At 35.1% G+C, this 18,348-nt stretch overlaps 1 protein-coding gene across 7 annotated transcripts; it reads right to left on the reverse strand.

Moving 5' to 3' along the window:
• Positions 1-1,598: 1,598 nt before the first annotated feature.
• On the reverse strand, positions 1,599-18,253 carry LOC107723533 (dysbindin-A). 7 transcript variants are annotated; one of them, XM_016532205.1, is made up of 11 exons: positions 17,838-18,253; positions 17,137-17,190; positions 16,401-16,448; positions 16,155-16,215; positions 15,933-16,065; positions 12,269-12,401; positions 11,510-11,532; positions 4,181-4,336; positions 3,711-3,737; positions 3,417-3,560; positions 1,599-2,324 (listed from the first exon to the last, which is right to left on the reverse strand). In XM_016532205.1, exons 1-11 carry the CDS (start codon positions 17,891-17,893, stop codon positions 2,032-2,034), a joined length of 1,128 nt encoding a protein of 375 aa, XP_016387691.1. In that variant the 5' UTR covers positions 17,894-18,253; the 3' UTR covers positions 1,599-2,031. The 7 variants fall into 7 exon arrangements, with proteins under 7 accessions (XP_016387691.1, XP_016387690.1, XP_016387689.1 ...); XM_016532204.1 differs by having other exon boundaries at positions 1,599-2,321; positions 16,401-16,451; XM_016532203.1 differs by having other exon boundaries at positions 16,401-16,451.
• Positions 18,254-18,348: the final 95 nt, after the last annotated feature.

The raw sequence follows: 18,348 nt of genomic DNA on the forward strand, positions 1-18,348 counted from the left end.
CATTGGTTTCTTCATCGATATAAATTAGATGTCAACAGGGTTGCTACAAAAAAAACATACAAAAAAAGAAGTGCTGCTTAAATCACTGAGAAGTATGTCATAGTGGTGATCCCTAGTTTTTTAGCTTTACTTTTTTTATTCGAAAGGAAAAATCTTTTACCCAAAAGTAAACTATTGTGTAGGCCTAGCTACCCATTGCACTGACTGTATCGAAGTCCTGTAATCAAACATGGTAGTCGCCCCTTTCCAAATGACTCACCTGTATTTAAGGTTTAAAAAAACTGAACAGTGTTTCCAAAATGTGGTTGTATACTTTTTTATGGCCTTAAAATGTTTTTTTTTTCTTTTGTTATGCTTTTCACCCTATTTTATACAGTAATGCTCCTGATCCTTGTACTGTTTATTTATATGCAGTTACTCAGTCCTCCAGTCCAGTGGAGATCTTTTTGGTTACTTTTTTTTTTTTTTTACTTTTCAGGTTTGTATATTTTTCGTTTTAATAAATAAATCACTTGTCAATCCTTCCAAAAATGTACTGTATTTTTTGATGTTATAGACAAGAACTGGTAAAATGGCCAAAATTATAATTCCATATTATTTTGTATTAAACATACTATACAAAACACTACAAGTTTAAAAACTAAATAAAATTAATCATTTTAAATGCCAGATGTGCATTTAGGCATCACAACATTATAATGCACCGTATGAAAAATGTCTATTCAAAAGACTACATTTAACAGTATTAAGTTTATAGTGTTTTTAAAGATTAACCGGTATCTGCTGATAACAGATGTAAAATAATACAACTGTTCATTGTTAGTTCATGTTAGCACAGGTACATTAATATTACCAGATGATGATTTTAATAATGTGTTAGTATATATTAATATGGATTTTTTTTTTTGGTCAGTTAATGTTAACTAATGTTAGCAAATGAAACTTTATTGTTAGTGTTATATATTTTAAACGCTTTTTGATTTCAGTATTTTTTTTTAAGCAATTAATACTTTTATTCAGCAAGCATGCATTAGCATTAAAAATGCAATAATCACATTAAAAAGTGATTGTACTTTTACAGTGCTACGAAATTTTTTTTTGTATATTCTGTTCTTTTGATCGTTCTATTTATCAAACAAAATCTTTAATGTTTCTTGGTTTCCACAAAAAGCAGCATAACTGTTGTCAAAACTACGAAATATTTCTTGAGCACCAAATCAACATTTTTATTTTTAATAGTAATAATTTATCACAGTATAACAGTTATACTGTATTGTGGAACTTTTCAATCATCCCTTGTTCTTGAAGTCATTTCTTATCAAAACCCATACAGTCAGACTTTACTCTTCCTTTTAAACCTTCAATCTCATTGTCTTCATTTCACTGCAGTTACTATGATAACTCCGTATTTTTCCCAGAGGTAACAGGGTTTGAGAGCAACAGCTTGCTGTACGGGAGCCTGTAAATTCTGTGACCACAGATGGTCCAAATGTTCCCAGCTATTTTTATATCAGAGACTCTGTGAAATTGTTGGTGGAAGATATTTGCCTATGATATGAAATATCAGTCCAACACTGAGACTGTCTTTGAGACCCGTCTTATTTCAAGGTATATTTATTTTATTTCAGAGTCTTTCAATCTGCTCAATAATGTCATATACAAAAATGAGCTCCGCATTACAAATTCATGCAACATACATCAGTGATATTAGCAGGAACACTGTAACATGTTTATTATATAATTCTGATGCAATAGGTAATATGAAAAATTGTAGCATATATTGAGTTGATTTTTTATATTGGGAAAGAATAAAACAAAAATCACAGTGCTAACAGTCTGAATGAGCTGTTCTCTAGGCTGAGCACAAACAGTGTTCTATAAGGCTCCAAAATCCTCATCTCAAAGTGTTGCATTTAGCCATGAAGAAACATCTGGCTGGTCTTCAGCACTCTTTCTGTCTGGGCCTTGATGTAAAACAGGTTTTCATTTCCAGAAACCAACTTAAACGAGTGCGTTTGCCATCTGTGGCCACTAGGGGGCCTGTGTGTCGCTGTCGTCTGAGCTTTTGAGTGGCTCTGTTTCTGGGAGGCCCACGAGGGCTGTGTCAGCATGTACTTCCTCCTCATCTGACTGGACCAGTGGAGAGTCTCCGCTGCAGCTTTCCTCGCTGGCATCCTCTTCATCCGGACCCTCGGTCACACCGCTGATGGTGTCGGTGCAGGAGGATGAGATGGAGGAGACGGTGTGCCGTAGCTCTGTCTGTGAGGGCACCTTCAGGCTGATCTCTGAGGGGGATGAGCCAGGTTCCAGAGCCGGGCCACCTGCTGAACAGACAGAACAAGATTATAATGTGTCACGCCATCTATTTCAGAATATGAATTAGTCCTGAAGTGCAGTCGTAACCTTGAATACTTACATGCTATGAGAGACAGTAAGAATCTAATGTGTTCACAGTCATTCTACTCATTCCAGCACTCTTTTTAAACATTATAAATGCTGCTACTTTTGATCAATTTAATGAGTGCTGGAATAAGTAGAATGACTAAACACATTAGACTCTTACTGTGCTAAATTATCTGCGGTATTTAGTGTAATGGCATTAAATATGGTAAAACTGGTTGAGGACAGAGTAAAAATCAGTATTCAATTTATATTGGCAGCTGCAAACAGCTATATTTCCCAGAAATACAGAATATTTTAATAGTTAATCTTAAAAAACACTGTTAAATCTTTAGCAAATCTCAAAATGAATATCCATTATTCATAAAATTGTAATGCTGCTACAACAACTGATTTTGGTTTTGGTGTTTTACATTTAATTTGGACAAGCTAGTACAGAACTTTAATATTAGTGTATTCCTAATCATGGATGACACACATCACATCCTGAGAGGTGAGAAAACTCTTGAATTCTGATCTGGATCTGCAAAATTTCCTATTTTAAAACACATTTACAAATGTGGTTTGAGTCAGATATGTCCTAAAAGCTGATTGTACTAGTGGGAACAAATCCAAACACACCCAAAACACATTAAAACAAATTCAGGTTTTGTTTTAAAGGGATAGTTCACCTTCAGTTGCTGGTCCCCACTGACTTGCAGTGTATTTTTTCCCATACTATGGAAGTCAATGGGGACCAGCAAATGAAGGTGAACTATCCCTTTAAGAACAGTTTCTTCCCACAAGCCATCTCTATTATGAATTTTTTTTTTTTTTTTTGCGTTTTTACATTCTCTTGTATTTCAGTGAAGTACTGGGCTTTCCAATGTCACAACAAATTCCTTGTGTGTGAGCACACTTTGCCAATAAAACTGATTCTGTTTTTTGCACAGTAGTTATTTTTATGTTTGATCTGTAATAAATGTGAAATAAACAAACAAACATGAAATCAAGTTTCATTAAAAGCAAAACCCAACCTGTGTCAGGAGACTGAGCGCTGCTCTCTTCCCCTACAGAGCTGAGGAAGACATCGAGAGCCTCATTATCGGTCACATCCGTGAGATCCATTTGTTCCAGGAGGTCAACATTTACCTCCATTGAGGACATACTGCCTAATGGATCTGCCCCAGAGAAAGAAATAAACCTTTCACTTTGTGAACTCTAACACCAAACCAGCTGATCACTTCAAAACCTACAGAACAGCAGGGTTAGTTCAGGAATATACAAGCAAATTTCACAAAACATTACAATGAATAGATTGGCACACGAACGGAGGAGCCTAGGACAAAGAAGATGTCCTGAAAAATGGGGGATGCAGGGGAAAGCATAAAGTACCTCACACATCAGGGCAGCATTAAGGCAGGAGAGAGGAAAGAGAAGACCATCAGTTTAGCATCAACATCCTTGCACAAGCGCTTTAACCTCCCATTTAACACAGTAACAGTATGTTTAAATATTCATGACGGGAAGGACACAGCCTTGAGCAGAACATCATATAGAGTGGCTGTGATGCAAACTATTTTGCTGTTATTTTCTGAAGCTAACTAAGAAAAACAGAACAATCGCATTATGACTCCTAAAACATTGTTTACTGTCATATATGTTTGCCACTAAACACATATGCCACTACATGAGGAGAGTAAATATGAAAAGAAAAAGGGATGTTAAGAGCATTACAAATCAATTTCAGACATTTGAAGAAGTATGTGCAGTAGTGGTCCTTCTAAAATAAGTAACTGACCTCTCCTGTCGGTGATCTGGAGGTATCCTGTGGAGAGGTACTGCTCCATGTCTTGCTGAAATGCCTCTTCAAAGTACTTCTGCCGCTCCTTTAGCTTGACCTGCTGCGCATGCTCCATCTCCAGCACTTTCTGAGCATGTTCTGCATCGAGCTCCGCTAAAGAGAGACATAAAACACCAAGCAGGTTACAAAATGACAGAGAGAGAGAGAGAGAGAGAGAGAGATGGGGGATGGAAGCACAAAATGAACTGGAAAGGGAAAAAGGCTAACCCTCAGAGAATCAATGTAGAAACATGCAACATTTGCTTATAGCAATTAAATAGTACTTAAAGGGGTCATATGATGCGATTTCAAGTTTTCCTTTCTCTTTGGAGTGTTACATATAATGAATGAAAATTATCATTTTAATTCATTTTCATTTCTCACAGCTCACAAAGTCTGCATTTATTTGATAAAACTGCAGTAACAACTGTAATATTGTGAAATATTACTACAATTTAAAAAATATTTTTTTCTATTTGAATACATTTTAAAATGTAGTTTATTTCCGTGATGGAAAAGCTTAATTTTCATCAGCCATTACTCCAGTCTTCAATGTCACATGATCCTTCAGAAATCCTTTTAATTTGATGCTCAAGAAACATTTCTTATTATTATCATAATTGAAATTGGTTGTGCTGTTTAATATTTTGTTGGAAACATTTATTTGAAATATAATTTATTTCTAACAATGTAAAAGTCTTTGTTCAAACACTTTTGATCAATTTAAAGCATCCTTGCTGAATAAAATTACTAAATTATTTTTCTAATAAAATAAAATAAAATATATTACTGGCCCCAAACTTTTGAACAGTAGTGTTCTTACATAATATTTGTTTTGTAATTGTAACAGCGCTGAAATTTTGCACTCTTGAAAACCCAGTGTTGCAAGAACATACAGTGGGTACGGAAAATTTTTCACTCTTTGTTATATTGCAGCCATTGTTTGTTTGTTTTTTTAACCTTTTTTAACTTTCTAAAAACACATTTAAATGTAGAATAATAATCTCTGAGATCTCTGGAATTAAACTGCCCAACTCCACACACACACGTTCCAATATCAATACAATACCAGCTCCAATATCTGCCTGATATGCATTTCCCAAGACACTTTGCAAATATCTAAACCAAACCTCTAACATCTGAACTTCAAGATTACATTGCATACATTTTCAAACATGCTTTCTACAGCACAACAAAGAACAAGAGCCTACACAAGTGTCTTTCAAGCATGCTAGCTTACCGCAGAATGTGATGCTTTTCTAGTAATGGAGGCAGAGAACGCAACACTTCTTTTGTGTGAGCGGCACAAGACCATAAATGATACGAGATGCAGTTACATTCTTTATCTTTCAGAGGAAGTGCATTCTCTTCTCTGAAAAGCAGGAAGTCTGCCTGTGCTATTTGAATGTCACTGTGGTGTTTATGGGTGTGATGTACGCCTAAACAGATATGGTACAAACATCCTGCCAAAGCTTATGGTGACACATCCTAGATGCAACTTTCTAGAATGAAAGGTTAATTTGTCCACCAAAAACTACAGTTTAAGCAAAACTTTCTCTAAAACATTCCAAACACAAAATATTTCAAGTCATGGTCACCAATCTCCCTGCATTCTGGAGAAATAAACCTTTAATACATGCAAGTATGCACATAGCAACATCAAATACTGTATAGAGCAGACGTTGTCTAGCGTCGTAATCCTCCTGTGCAAGGAATCCTCATTGTGTGAGGAAAAGAAGTCCACTGACGAAGCAGTGAAATGTGCCTCTGCTATTAGGATGTGGTCTTAACCACAGTCCTGCCACACATTCTTTTTAAACAGATGCTGGTTGAACAGTGTTAAATGTAAGTGCTAGGCTGAATGGAAGCATGCTCACTAGGAAACCACTGTTGTCCATTTCAGCCCAATATTAGCCTTGCAAAAAGAGGCTATGTAAAAGAAGTTGATGCAAGCAGATTTAAAATGAACTGAATATGTATGCATTAATTTTCATGACACTAGTTTAGAGATGATATTTGGTTGGTACTCCTCTGATGCCACCTACGCTAATAACCTGCTTTAACCCCTCACACTCGTAAAATAAATATTTCACAGCAGGGTCATCATTATCCAATCTCTTTACAGTAATAACACTACCTGTTTTAGGTAGCACTCAATGTTTTTTGATTTTATGCTAATTTAATTTTAATATAAATATTTTAAGTTAATGACAAATCACATGATTCTTTTTCTCATTCAATATTAAGATTTTAGGCTAAATATTTCTAACCATATCATTCAAAGGTTTGGGTCAGTCAGATTATTATTATTATTTTTTTTTTTTTAAGAAGTCAGTAACTTCTTATGCTCATCAAGGCTGCATTTAAGCAGACAGTTTTCAATTTTAATAGATTTTAAAATGTAATTTATTTATGTGATGCAAAGGAGCCATTACTCCAGTCTTCAGTGTCACATGATGCTTTAAAAATCATTCTGATATGGTGATTTGGTGCTCAATTATTATTGGTACTCAATTACAAATAATTGTTATAATCAATGTTTCTTTGTTTAATGGTAGTGCATCATAGTTTCCACAAAAATACTAAGTAACACTGTTTTCAACATTGATAAAAAGAAGAAAGGTTTCTTAACAGAAAATAGAACAGTTATTTCACAATATTAATGTTTTACTGTATTTCTTACCAAATAAATGCAGATTTAGTGAGCATAAAAGAATTCTTCAAAAAAAAAAAACACTTAAAAAAACTCTTAATTATACCAAACTCACCCGGTAGTTTATTTCTAATTACACTTTAATTATTTAATAATTATAGAAGATTACTCAACTTATTTGAAGGGTTCTACATGCATGAAATGGATTTATTATTGCCTTTGACATCACAAGTCAGAATAGCTGCTGATGAACAGTTTGGGACTCTTCTTAATGCCCCACGAATATAGCAATTTTTTCTACTTAATGCATTTGAGCTTCAGGTGATTGGCTCAAAAAAAAAAAAATGCAGACAGCAGAACACAGCAGCCATGAGCTGCCATACTTCCAGGGGGGTCCTACGCCATCTGAGCAAGTGCCACTGAGATGAATGGAAGTACTAATGAATAGCTTCCTCCTCCTTGAAAGATTCCATGTCCACAAGAACTAAATCATGGATACTGCATGAAAGAACTAAATCTGCGGGGATAAGCTGTGCCTTTCGTCACATTTTCCATTGTGTGCATGTGACAGCTAATGATAGATGACAGCACGGGATGAGCCCCAGGCTCTCTGATCACACTTGTCACATCCTCCACACACGTTCCTCAAAAACAAAGGAAACATCTTAAGAACGTTTGATCGCGAAAGAATCGTTCTATTTAACCGGATCTTCTTAGTGAACCTGGTCAAACCAGTTCACCAAATCGAACTGAATCGTTTGAAACGGTTCGCGTCTCCAGTACGCACTAATCTACAAATTACTAAAGTTATTCGGTTTATAAACGTGCCTGACACTCCCTCTGACGCAAAATAAACCAATATCCTGAGTTATTCAGTTACTCCTAACAGTACATTGACTGAACTGCTAAAAGAGAACCGATGATGGGATGTGCACGAGCAGAGCAGCTGGACTGAGTCTCGTCCTGCTGGGAGACAGCATCACAGTTTGGTAAGGGGCGTAACATTTCCGTCACACGATTGAGGCATTCGGCCAATCACAATGCACTGGATAGCTGGCCAATCAGAGCACACCTCGTTGTTTTAGAACGATGAGCTTTGTAAAAATCGACGCGTTTCAGAAAGGCGGGGCATAGAGGAGAAACAATAATGTAAATTATATGGAAAATAATGTGTTTTTTTAACCTCAAACCGCATAAACACATTGCATTACACCAAATACACAAAATAATGTTCTTTTTAGCACCATCATATGACCCCATTAAGGTTCAACCAGTCACCATCACAACCACCTCGAGATATTAACCAAAAAACACTATGTTCACAGGAAACGTGGCATCACAGACAAAAACAAAATGCTCCTTTAATTTATATTATAATTCATATCTAGTTATGTTGCTGTGATGACATATAATCCATAACATTCAATGGGTTAAACTGCCCATAAATAATACAAGTGAGAAAATATGAGAAAACATCAAATAAATTTGCTACATGAGGTTAATCCAATGACAGAAGAAATTATAAAGGCACAATCTTTACCATCAACTATAATAATATAATATATAATATAATATTAGTTTAGTTGTTTTTTTAATCTTGTCTACTATTTGGCTACTTTCATAGTGAAAACCATACTTGAGTTATTAAAATGTAAAATAGAAAATAAAGATATTTAATTATATTCTTCCTTAAAATTCTGGAACTTAATTTGAATTACCTGGCTTCCAACATTTAACAATTCTCTGTCACATACACATTTTAAAAAATATCTTAACATCTTGTCCCAACAACAGGATTGATTTTATGCAATTTCAATGTTAAGCACACATTCCATTCAAATATAATGTAATAAAATATTTCTCATTACTCATTATCTACTCTCTAATGAATGCTTAATCTTTTGAGATAACTATGAGATTGAAATGCTTGAGTCGCCTAGAGGTTGCAGGTCTACAACTCATCCATTTAAACCCCAATTTACACGTCAAAATTTAACCCCTTGGCACAATGTCATGAAGGCATACAAGTTAAGCAAACAGCACTGTGGCTCTTTAAAACATCACATTGCAGCAATGCTATAACCCTAACTTAAAGTTAATAACTATAGCAACTCCAACAATCCATGACAAGCAGGTCTTTCAAACAGATTTAGAGAAACATTTCTTAATTTGATGTATCCAAAAGTCTGTTATAAAAGTATAATTCTATACACTGCACAGGCTTGCATTATGATGGCTGGTAATGAAAAGGCATACAGACACAAAAGCCACTGTAGGCATCCTAATCTGCGCTGAAATTCCATTACTAAAGCCTGCCAAACCCAAAGATGACAAACAATGACTGCAAACCACCAATTCAGATCCCTTGACATACCGCCAGAACTGAGATACATTGGCACATCAAATTAACCTTACAAAAAAAAAAAAAAAAAGAGTGCCTGGAAACCTACAAGATTCTCTCATGCTGCTGTCCAGAGTTCCCGACGTGGACATTTTGTATTTCTCCTTGAAGTGTGCGGATGAGCTGAAAGCAGGACCAATAAATCATAGACTGCTGTTAAAGTGAGGCTGAAGAATGGCTAAAGAACATCTTATATTCTGCTGCTGTTTTTATCCCATAAGCAGCTCTTCTATGGCCAGGAATGCTGAGACATTGCCTGCTCAGGGACACAGAGCTATAGATGCAGCTGGAGTGAGGAGGAAAGCAGGGAACGTACCATTCACAAACTTGTTATAGGGGTGAGGGTCTGTGAAAATCTGTTTCATGTCAAATATTTGCCTTCATCTTATACTTTGTCGATCTTATACTTTATACTACATTCAAATACACTTATGATTAACGCTAAAATTAGAGAACATGAATAAGGTCAATATTAGTGTGAATAGTCATTAGTTAGTCAGTGCCATAAAACACTGCAATCTGACAAAGAAGCGCATTCACTACAAAACTCCAGTAAACTATCTAAATGTCTTTTATATGTTAAAGCTGCACTTTACACTGCATATACTATTGCAAAGCATAGCTCCCTTGCTCACAGACAGGAAAAAGAAAATTAGGAATTAGGGAAAAGGAATTAATAACAACATAAATAATCGTTTTAAAAACTAAATATATAAATAAGTGTGAGGTGTGAAGTCTTGAAGCACACTGCCCACACATACGAAGAGTCAATCTACCACCTAAGTACCAAAGGAAGTGACATAAACAGTCTTTTGCAGTGACAAAGAGAAGGATGTAAAATAAATGTAAAAAAATATATATTATCCTTATTCTTAACATTTACTTTTTCAACAATTACAGAATCTCTACGCTCAGATGACCTGCATTTTCTGAAAATAAAAGGCATGGATAAGTGAACAATGATGCACATATGCCTAAAGGCAATTTCTGTTTAGGAGCTAAACAGCTATGATGATAAAAGCGATTGTTATTTATACTGGACTGTAGGTATGAACAGATGGAGCAGGCAGCTTCCCTTGGAGTTCAGCGTGGAATTAATGGCATCATGAGACCAAATAAAGATAGCAGCGGCCACTCACTCACTAGAGCAGTTTTGCCCTCCCTGAGGTTAATTAGTGTCGCCTGGGTAATTACTACACAGTTCTTCTCGATGTTGAGCACTAAACCAGCTTCATGCGGTAAATAAAAATGCTAAAATATTATACAAAATGACTATGTGAATTGTGAACTATATATCCCTCAGAAACCTACACTTCTACCAAATAAGAAATCTGTTGACTCTCTGACCCTCCTTCTTTCTACCTTTTTTTATCAGTGGTCATTGACTCATTTACTGAACTAGTTTCATATACTTCTTGTGCACATATGATCTCTATAATCCTTGAGTCTAAAAAATAAAATAAAAATTATATAGTTATAAATAAATAATTACAATTATAATATTTTAAAACAAATAATTATATCATGTACTAAAGATTGGGGTTGTTAAGAAATTTTACATTTGTTTAAAAGGCTTTTATGCTCACCAAGTCTGCATTTATTTGATCCAAAATACAGTATAAACACCAATATTGTGAAATATTATTACAATTTAAAATAACTGTTTTTTAGCTTGATATATTTTAAAATGTATTTCTTTGATGGCAATCCCAGAAATACATTTCTGAATTTTCAGCAGCCATTACTCCAGTCCTCAGTGTCACATGATCCTTCAGAAATCACTCTAATATTCTGATTTGGTGCTCAAGTAATGAATTTTATTATTATCAATGTTAACAACAATTGTGTTGTTTGTTTGTTTGTATTTATTTATCTATCTATTTATTTTGTGGAATCTGTTTCTTTCTTTTTATTCATTCTTTGATTAATATATAGTTCAAAATAGCACCATTTATTTGAAACTGATTTTTTTTGTAACAATGTTAAAGTCTTTACTGTCAATTTTAATGAATCCTTGTTGGAAAGAAGTATTAATTTCTTAATTTTTCATTTCAATAACAAAAAAATGATTGATCTAAAAAATGATCCAATTGATCCAAAAAAAAGAAGAAATTATAAATAAAAGAAAGAAAATGTTATTATGATTGGTAATCACAGATATAATCTATGTATGTTTATTAGTATTAGCTGTGGAGGTTGGCAGGTTGTACTCTTAAAAAATGATCATTCTTACCTTTGAAAGTCTCAAGCTCTTTCCTAGAAAACAAATAAAGGGGGAGTTACATCAATGTATATATATATAGCCAACAACATAGGACACAATCTCACCAGATGTCACATTAAGTCAGCCCCATTTAAAACAGGCTCAGATTCCTGAGATAAAGAAGCTGCACTGACAACTTTTGCATCTGTGTGTTTGTACTAATGAATACCCACATGCAGAAGGAGAGCGGCATTGAGAACTGAGCCCAGCTGCTTTCCAACTCACTGGGCAACGCTAGAGATGTATGATTTAGCTGCAGGCTCAAACACCAAGAGCACGCAGCATCAAAAGAACCACAGATGCCTGTATGATTACACAATTCACACATATGCTTTCCTTTAGTCTATATGTTGTTTGTGCTTTTCATAGAGTACAAGGACATTCAGGTGTTTTCCTTGAAGCTTATATCTGTGTGTGGTTATTCACTGCTTCTGTGCAAATCTGCAAAACAAACTGTGCGCAGTTTCACTGTAATGATGAACAATCTAAACAGCAGGTGTCATACTACTTGTTCCGCAGACTCTTATTCAATATAGATGCTAACATGTCCTCTAATATGCAAAATATCGCCAAGAGGACAAGCTATGTTCTGTTGTTTCATTAAGTTAAAGGGGAAAACCCTTGATAGACGGATCCTTCGTGTTCTGCAGTTATTGTGACTTAATGGACATAAAGGACACATCAAACTGTCTGGGGCTTTAGTTAGGAGCAAATAAACACTGTTTTTACCTTTTCTTCTTCTTATAGTTTTCCAGCTGCAGGATCTGAAAGTGCTTGAAGCGCTGATGCTCACACTGAGCACACAAATCCTCCAGATATAGCAGACGACTCTCCATCTCTTCAAAGTCAGCCTCCAGATGAGCTGTGCAAAAGCATGAAAGATTAATAAGGTTTATACAATTTTAAAGAAAACAATATGTACAGTATAAAAATGCCAAAGCCCCTATGAATGAATCCATCCTATCAAACTGGAATATACTAGCTAATGAGTTCTACAGTTCTAATTTAGGTATAGGTATAGTAATTATCATTCCATTAAGAAAAGTACATTTGCTCTGTACATGCAGTAATGCTCATTACATTTCAGTCTATGAGCACAAATGGCTAAATAGTGAATAATAACTGAAATAAAGGCTAATTGTTTGGTGTCAGTGTGAGTGGCACAGAGGCAGGACTTCATACAGCTACATAACACCACCAAGTGGCAACACTAAAAAGTGCCTTTGATATAAATTCATGAGAATTTACAGTTCTATCTAATTCTAGCACTGAAGCCTCTGAAGGAATGTGATATGCCTTATTTCATATCTGCTTACATTGGAAGAGAAGGATCACACTTGATCACTTCATGTGTATAAATGAAACAGCAAACCAACTGAACAAGTATGCAAATTCCATTTACATTTGGAAGTTCACTTCTTGCATTTCCTGCATTAAACATACAGTACTGCTCAAAATTTTTTTTTTTAAGAAAAAAAGAAAATAATGCTTTTAATCAACGTGCATTAAATTGATTAAAAGTGAGAGCAAAGACATTTATAATGTAACAAACTATTTCTATTTCCAATAAATGCTGTTCTTTTGAAAAATCTATTCATCAAAGAATCCAGAAAAAAACGCATCACAGTTTCACTAACCAGACGCATATTACACAGAAAAATTATTTTGTCCAAAACACTACAAAAGAAAACAGCAAAAAGAACTTATAACAAATGAATGATCAGAGCAACTACTAGACTTTATCTGGCTATTGTGTAGTCTCAGCCTACACAATACACTTTGTAAGGAAGCCAAGTCTGAAGATTAATGCCTGAAGCCAATAGGTGCGATGTTACAGAATGAACAATCAGCAGATGGAGCTCCACAGGAATCACTCTCATTACCAACCTATATCGCAGTTACACACAGAGTGTGAAGCTTTGTGCGCAGACAAATGCTTTGCAAAGGCAGTGAAGGTGATCTTACTTCTCTACTGTTACAGTAAAAGCTCAATTTAAGGCCAGATGAGAAGTACAATATACAGTGGGGGAAAATATTTATTTGATCCCCTGCTGATTTTGTAAGTTTGCCCACTTACAAAGAAATGAAGGGTCTGTAATTTTTATGGTTTTATGGTATATTTTAACGTATAGAGACAGAATACCATTACCAACCAAATAATCCAGAAAAAACACATTATATAAAGGTTAGAAATTGATTTGCATTTCAGTGAGTGAAATAAGTATTTGATCCCCAAGCAAAACATGACTTAGTACTTGGTGCAGAAACCCTTGTTGGCAAGCACAGAGGTAAGACGTTTTTTGTAGTTGGTCACCAGGTTTGAACACATCTCAGGAGGGATTTTGATCAACTCCTCTTTACAGATTCTCTCTAAATCCTAAAGGTTTCTTGGCTGTCGTTTTGGCAACTCGAAGTTTCAGCTCCCTCCACAGATGTTCTATAGGATTGAAGTCTGGAGACTGGCTTGGCCACTCCATGACCTTAATGTGCTTCTTCTTGAGCCACTCCTTTGTTGCCTTGGTGGTATTTTGGGTCATTGTCATGCTGGAAGACCCATCCATGATTAAATGCAAATTAATTTCTAACCTTTATATAATATGTTTTTTCTGGATTTTTTAGGTTGATATTCTGTCTCTATCCGTTAAAATAAACCTACCATAAAAATTACAGACCCTTCATTTCTTTGCAAGTGGGCAAACTTACAAAATCAGCAGGGGATCAAATAAATATTTCCCCCCACTGTACATTGATTTCAAAAGGTATTATAAAAGTAGTTTATATTACTATAATTAAATTTTCCTGAAATAATCATAGCTTTGTATGAGGAACAAATGGAAATTTAGGCCATAATTCACTGCTAATCCTCCCATTCACAGCAGCTCATGTTATATTATTTTCAAATTTGGCAAGACGAGAGATTGTTCCAGCTGGGGATGAAGTTTCAATATATGAAAGTGCATATGAGTTTTAAGAACTACAGCAGAGAGGAAGATTTGTCAATGAATCCAAATGAGCTGTTCAAAACTAGAGTAATATTAATAACCTGCTTCTCTAACAATTTTAACCCTTTCACACATACGTTTATGCTAGCTGGGCACCCAGCGTGAGTTTTCCTAGGCATCCATTATTTTAGAATGTATCATCTTCTTATTTCCATGGCGACGCGTCATGCTTGTTACGTGACACACTGCAGCCACAACAGCTCTACATGAGTCATGTATTGCTTTTATTTAATTTTTATTCAAAATATTCACAATCGTGTTAATTATATTGTGAAATATCTGATATTCCGATTCTCAAATATGTGTAAGTAAACATATTTGGTGGTTTAAAAAGCTTTATAATGATCATGTTGATCTATAACGGCTGATGGGCGTTGCCAAGTTAGTTCGCGCTGCAATTCAGAGAATCGGAGCTGTCCGATTTACAACACCTAAATGCACCCTCTCGTCCCAAAAGACATGAAAGTAAGTGGACGGTGAACTGGGAGAAGAATAGAGTAAACTTTATAGTTACCTACACAATGTGTATCTTACATGAATAAAACATGTCTTCAAATTACTGGTATATTTGAAAGGATCATTATTACCACTTCCATAGACTTCAGACTATATTTTACAAACTATAAATGTATTGTTTTTACTAGTACTTATGTGTGTTTAAATGTCTTAAACCTAAAATAAATATTATGTGGTTAAAAACACTGAATAGTTGTGATAATATGACAAGTGCTGAGCTCAGCGCCAGCCAAAGCGCAAAAGCAGATTTGATTTTAGCAGTTGATCATGTGATGCACTGAATGTTCTAATCACTCCGGTGTGCTCGTACGCTCCAGGGACCAGCCTAAAGTGATAACACCGGTGTGATTGTATGTGTAAAATGGTTAAAAAAAACATAAAATATCGCTATATAAATAACTCAGCATTGATTAAAGGGGTCATATGATGCGATTTCAAGTTTTCCTTTCTCTTTGGAGTGTTACAAGCTGATTGTGCATAGATAAGAAATAATGTCATTAGTAAAACTAATGACATTATTTACTGTCTTTACATTTATTTTGAAAGATGAAGCTCACGATTATGGTAAGGGGCGTTACATTTCCGACGAGTGCTTGCGGTGTTCGGCCAATCACAATGCACTGGGTCAGCTGGCCAATCAGAGCAGACTGCGCTTGTCGGAAGGAGGGACTTTGTAGAAAACAAAGCGTTTGAGAGAGGCGGGGCATAGAGGACCTACAATAATGTACAGTATTTGAAAAATAATGTGTTTTTTGAACATTAAAACATGTCAACATATTCTGTTACACCAAATACACAAAATAATGATCTTTAAAAAAGCATCATATGACCCCTTTAAGATTTTTATGTGTGATGACTGTTTGTGAATGTCTCACCGATACGTGAGGTGATAGTCTCCAGGTCCGAGAGGAAAGCAGGGATCTGCTGCAGTTGTTCCTGCAGCTCCAGCACTGCTCCTCGTCTCTTCTCCCAGTGTGCACACAGCATCACAACCTCCCCGTCCACCATCTGACAGACAGACACAACCACAGGGTTTAGTTACCATAGTTACAGCACCACAAACCCTCAACTGTACAGAGTTAGATGTGTGAACTTACTTCCCCGGCATTAGCACACTCTTTAGCCCGTTTATGAAGAGCCACCCAAGTGTCTTCATATCTGGTGACGACAAAGGCCATACATTTCAAAATATGGTTATGAATACATTTATCAACTTCAGGTATTTCTGAAAATATTTCCTTGACTCTTTAAATGGAGTTTAAACTGCATTAACATTTTTGTTGACAACTTAACATCACTGACATTTTTTATATGGTTGTGTAAAGTAAAGTAACGTAACTTACCGACTGAGCAACTCGATTCCAGCGGAATATTGCGGAAAGTGTTCATCTCTTCTGACAGAATATATGACAAAATATTCATATAAATGAATATATATATATAAAATAAATATAAAATATAATATAAAACATAAAATATGTCAAAGATGAGACATACCATTTTGGTCTTCACATTTTATATACATAGAAAGCATATTAAATGTAAGTAAAGTGTCAAATATTTAAATAATTTTTTAATATTTAATGTTAATCAAAGATTTAATATTTCAAATATTTCAGCGTAACATATATTTATGTTAAAATGACACAACATACTTATTCTGACCTGTACTTATTAAACTATATAAAAGAAAAAGGGATCAGACTAAATTTTATTATATTTTAATTGATTAAAACTTCTTGCTGACAAATGGGTAAAACTTTGAATGATCATGTTAAAGATTTGTAAAGATTTAAAATCACAATTAATTAGTTTTGGGGGCTGTGCTGTGATCCTTACATAGAGTATATTAATGTCATCTAATGATTCCTGCTCTAAATATGCCTAAAAATATTTTTTGTTACATTAACTATTGTTATACTGCATGATATTTTAGTGGCTGTCTTCTGTAAATCATGGTAAGAATGTATGATATTCATAATTTTTGCTCAGAAAAAAAATTAAACAGGACACAAAAAATCTGTAATAAATTGTTTTATATTATATTCAGTGAGAAGTTTTAAACTTGTTACAGCTTACCTTTGTTTCTTCTTTACTTTTGTCTCCTTGGATTTGTCACTTAAGGTCTTGATTCTGAAAAGTTTTTAAATATGAGATAGTAAATATCTAAATAATACGCCTAGGAACAAAACTACACTATTGTATTGCTTTGTGTTTGTTTGGTTACTTATGTTTTGGTTTGTGCGGTTTATTACTGTTGTTGAAAACCCAGTGTCATTTTGAAACATTTACATTTAACGTTACGTTTCCGCCGTGTTAAAAAAAAAAAAGTATTTATATAAGAAACTGTGTCATAAAAACGCAGAAATTCTGTCTCGCCCATCACATGACGGTCAGCTGGAAGTTATTAGTACAATTCCAGATTGCAGTTGTTAGCATGCGGCTAACTTGACAGCACTGAACATCTCGAACGTGTCATTCTTCGTCCTATAAAAATACATTATGAAATACACTTTCTTTTTAAACCAACCAGACCAAACAAACCAACAAAACAAACTACACTCTTCGCTGTAAGTGAGATGATTAGCAGGCTATTTAGCTAGCATCCACTTCTCGGCTCTTCGGTGAATAAGTGGACACTCTCATGAGGAAGCCAAAACAGAAGCTGTGTCAATATTGTGTAATACCTGTACAGGTTCTAAATGTCACCTAATTTAGCTCTCTCAACACCTTATTAAGACTCTGGAGAGTACGAAAGCAGACAGGTAGTAAATACATACCCTGATGTAAAGTCCTGCTGCACCGTTTGCAGTCTCTCTCTGAAATTCTCAAACATGTCCTTGAGCTGCTTTAATCCTTCTACACAGGCTTGATGGATGACATTTAGATTAGATCTGTGTTTGCTTACAGTCTTTCACGAGGGCTTCAGTCATCCTTTGTCAGATGACAATGTCCTAATGTCCCGTTGTGGGCTTTGCTCCGTCGGACAATGTCTGCAGGACTAACGTTAGTTGGCTTAATCATGCAATCACTGTTTTACCTTCTCAATTATCAACAGTGGATTTGGGTCACTATATTATAATCACACCCAGTTTGTCTGAAGTTAAAATTGTTATTCTTTCTTCGTTGTCTGTAGGATAGCTGTACTAACGTGAGTCCTTCCTGTACTAGTTAAACACACGCCCTCAAAACGATCCAGGGGGCGTGGTTGGATCTAGATCCAACCTTTCATATACCTAAACCTACCCGTCTCCACCCCCTGATCCCTAAACCCACCCATCTCCACCCCTA

Source organism: Sinocyclocheilus rhinocerous, unplaced genomic scaffold (assembly GCF_001515625.1).
Source record: "Sinocyclocheilus rhinocerous isolate Xijiao unplaced genomic scaffold, SAMN03320098_v1.1 scaffold241, whole genome shotgun sequence".
In the NCBI taxonomy this organism is placed as follows: Eukaryota; Metazoa; Chordata; class Actinopteri; order Cypriniformes; family Cyprinidae; genus Sinocyclocheilus; species Sinocyclocheilus rhinocerous.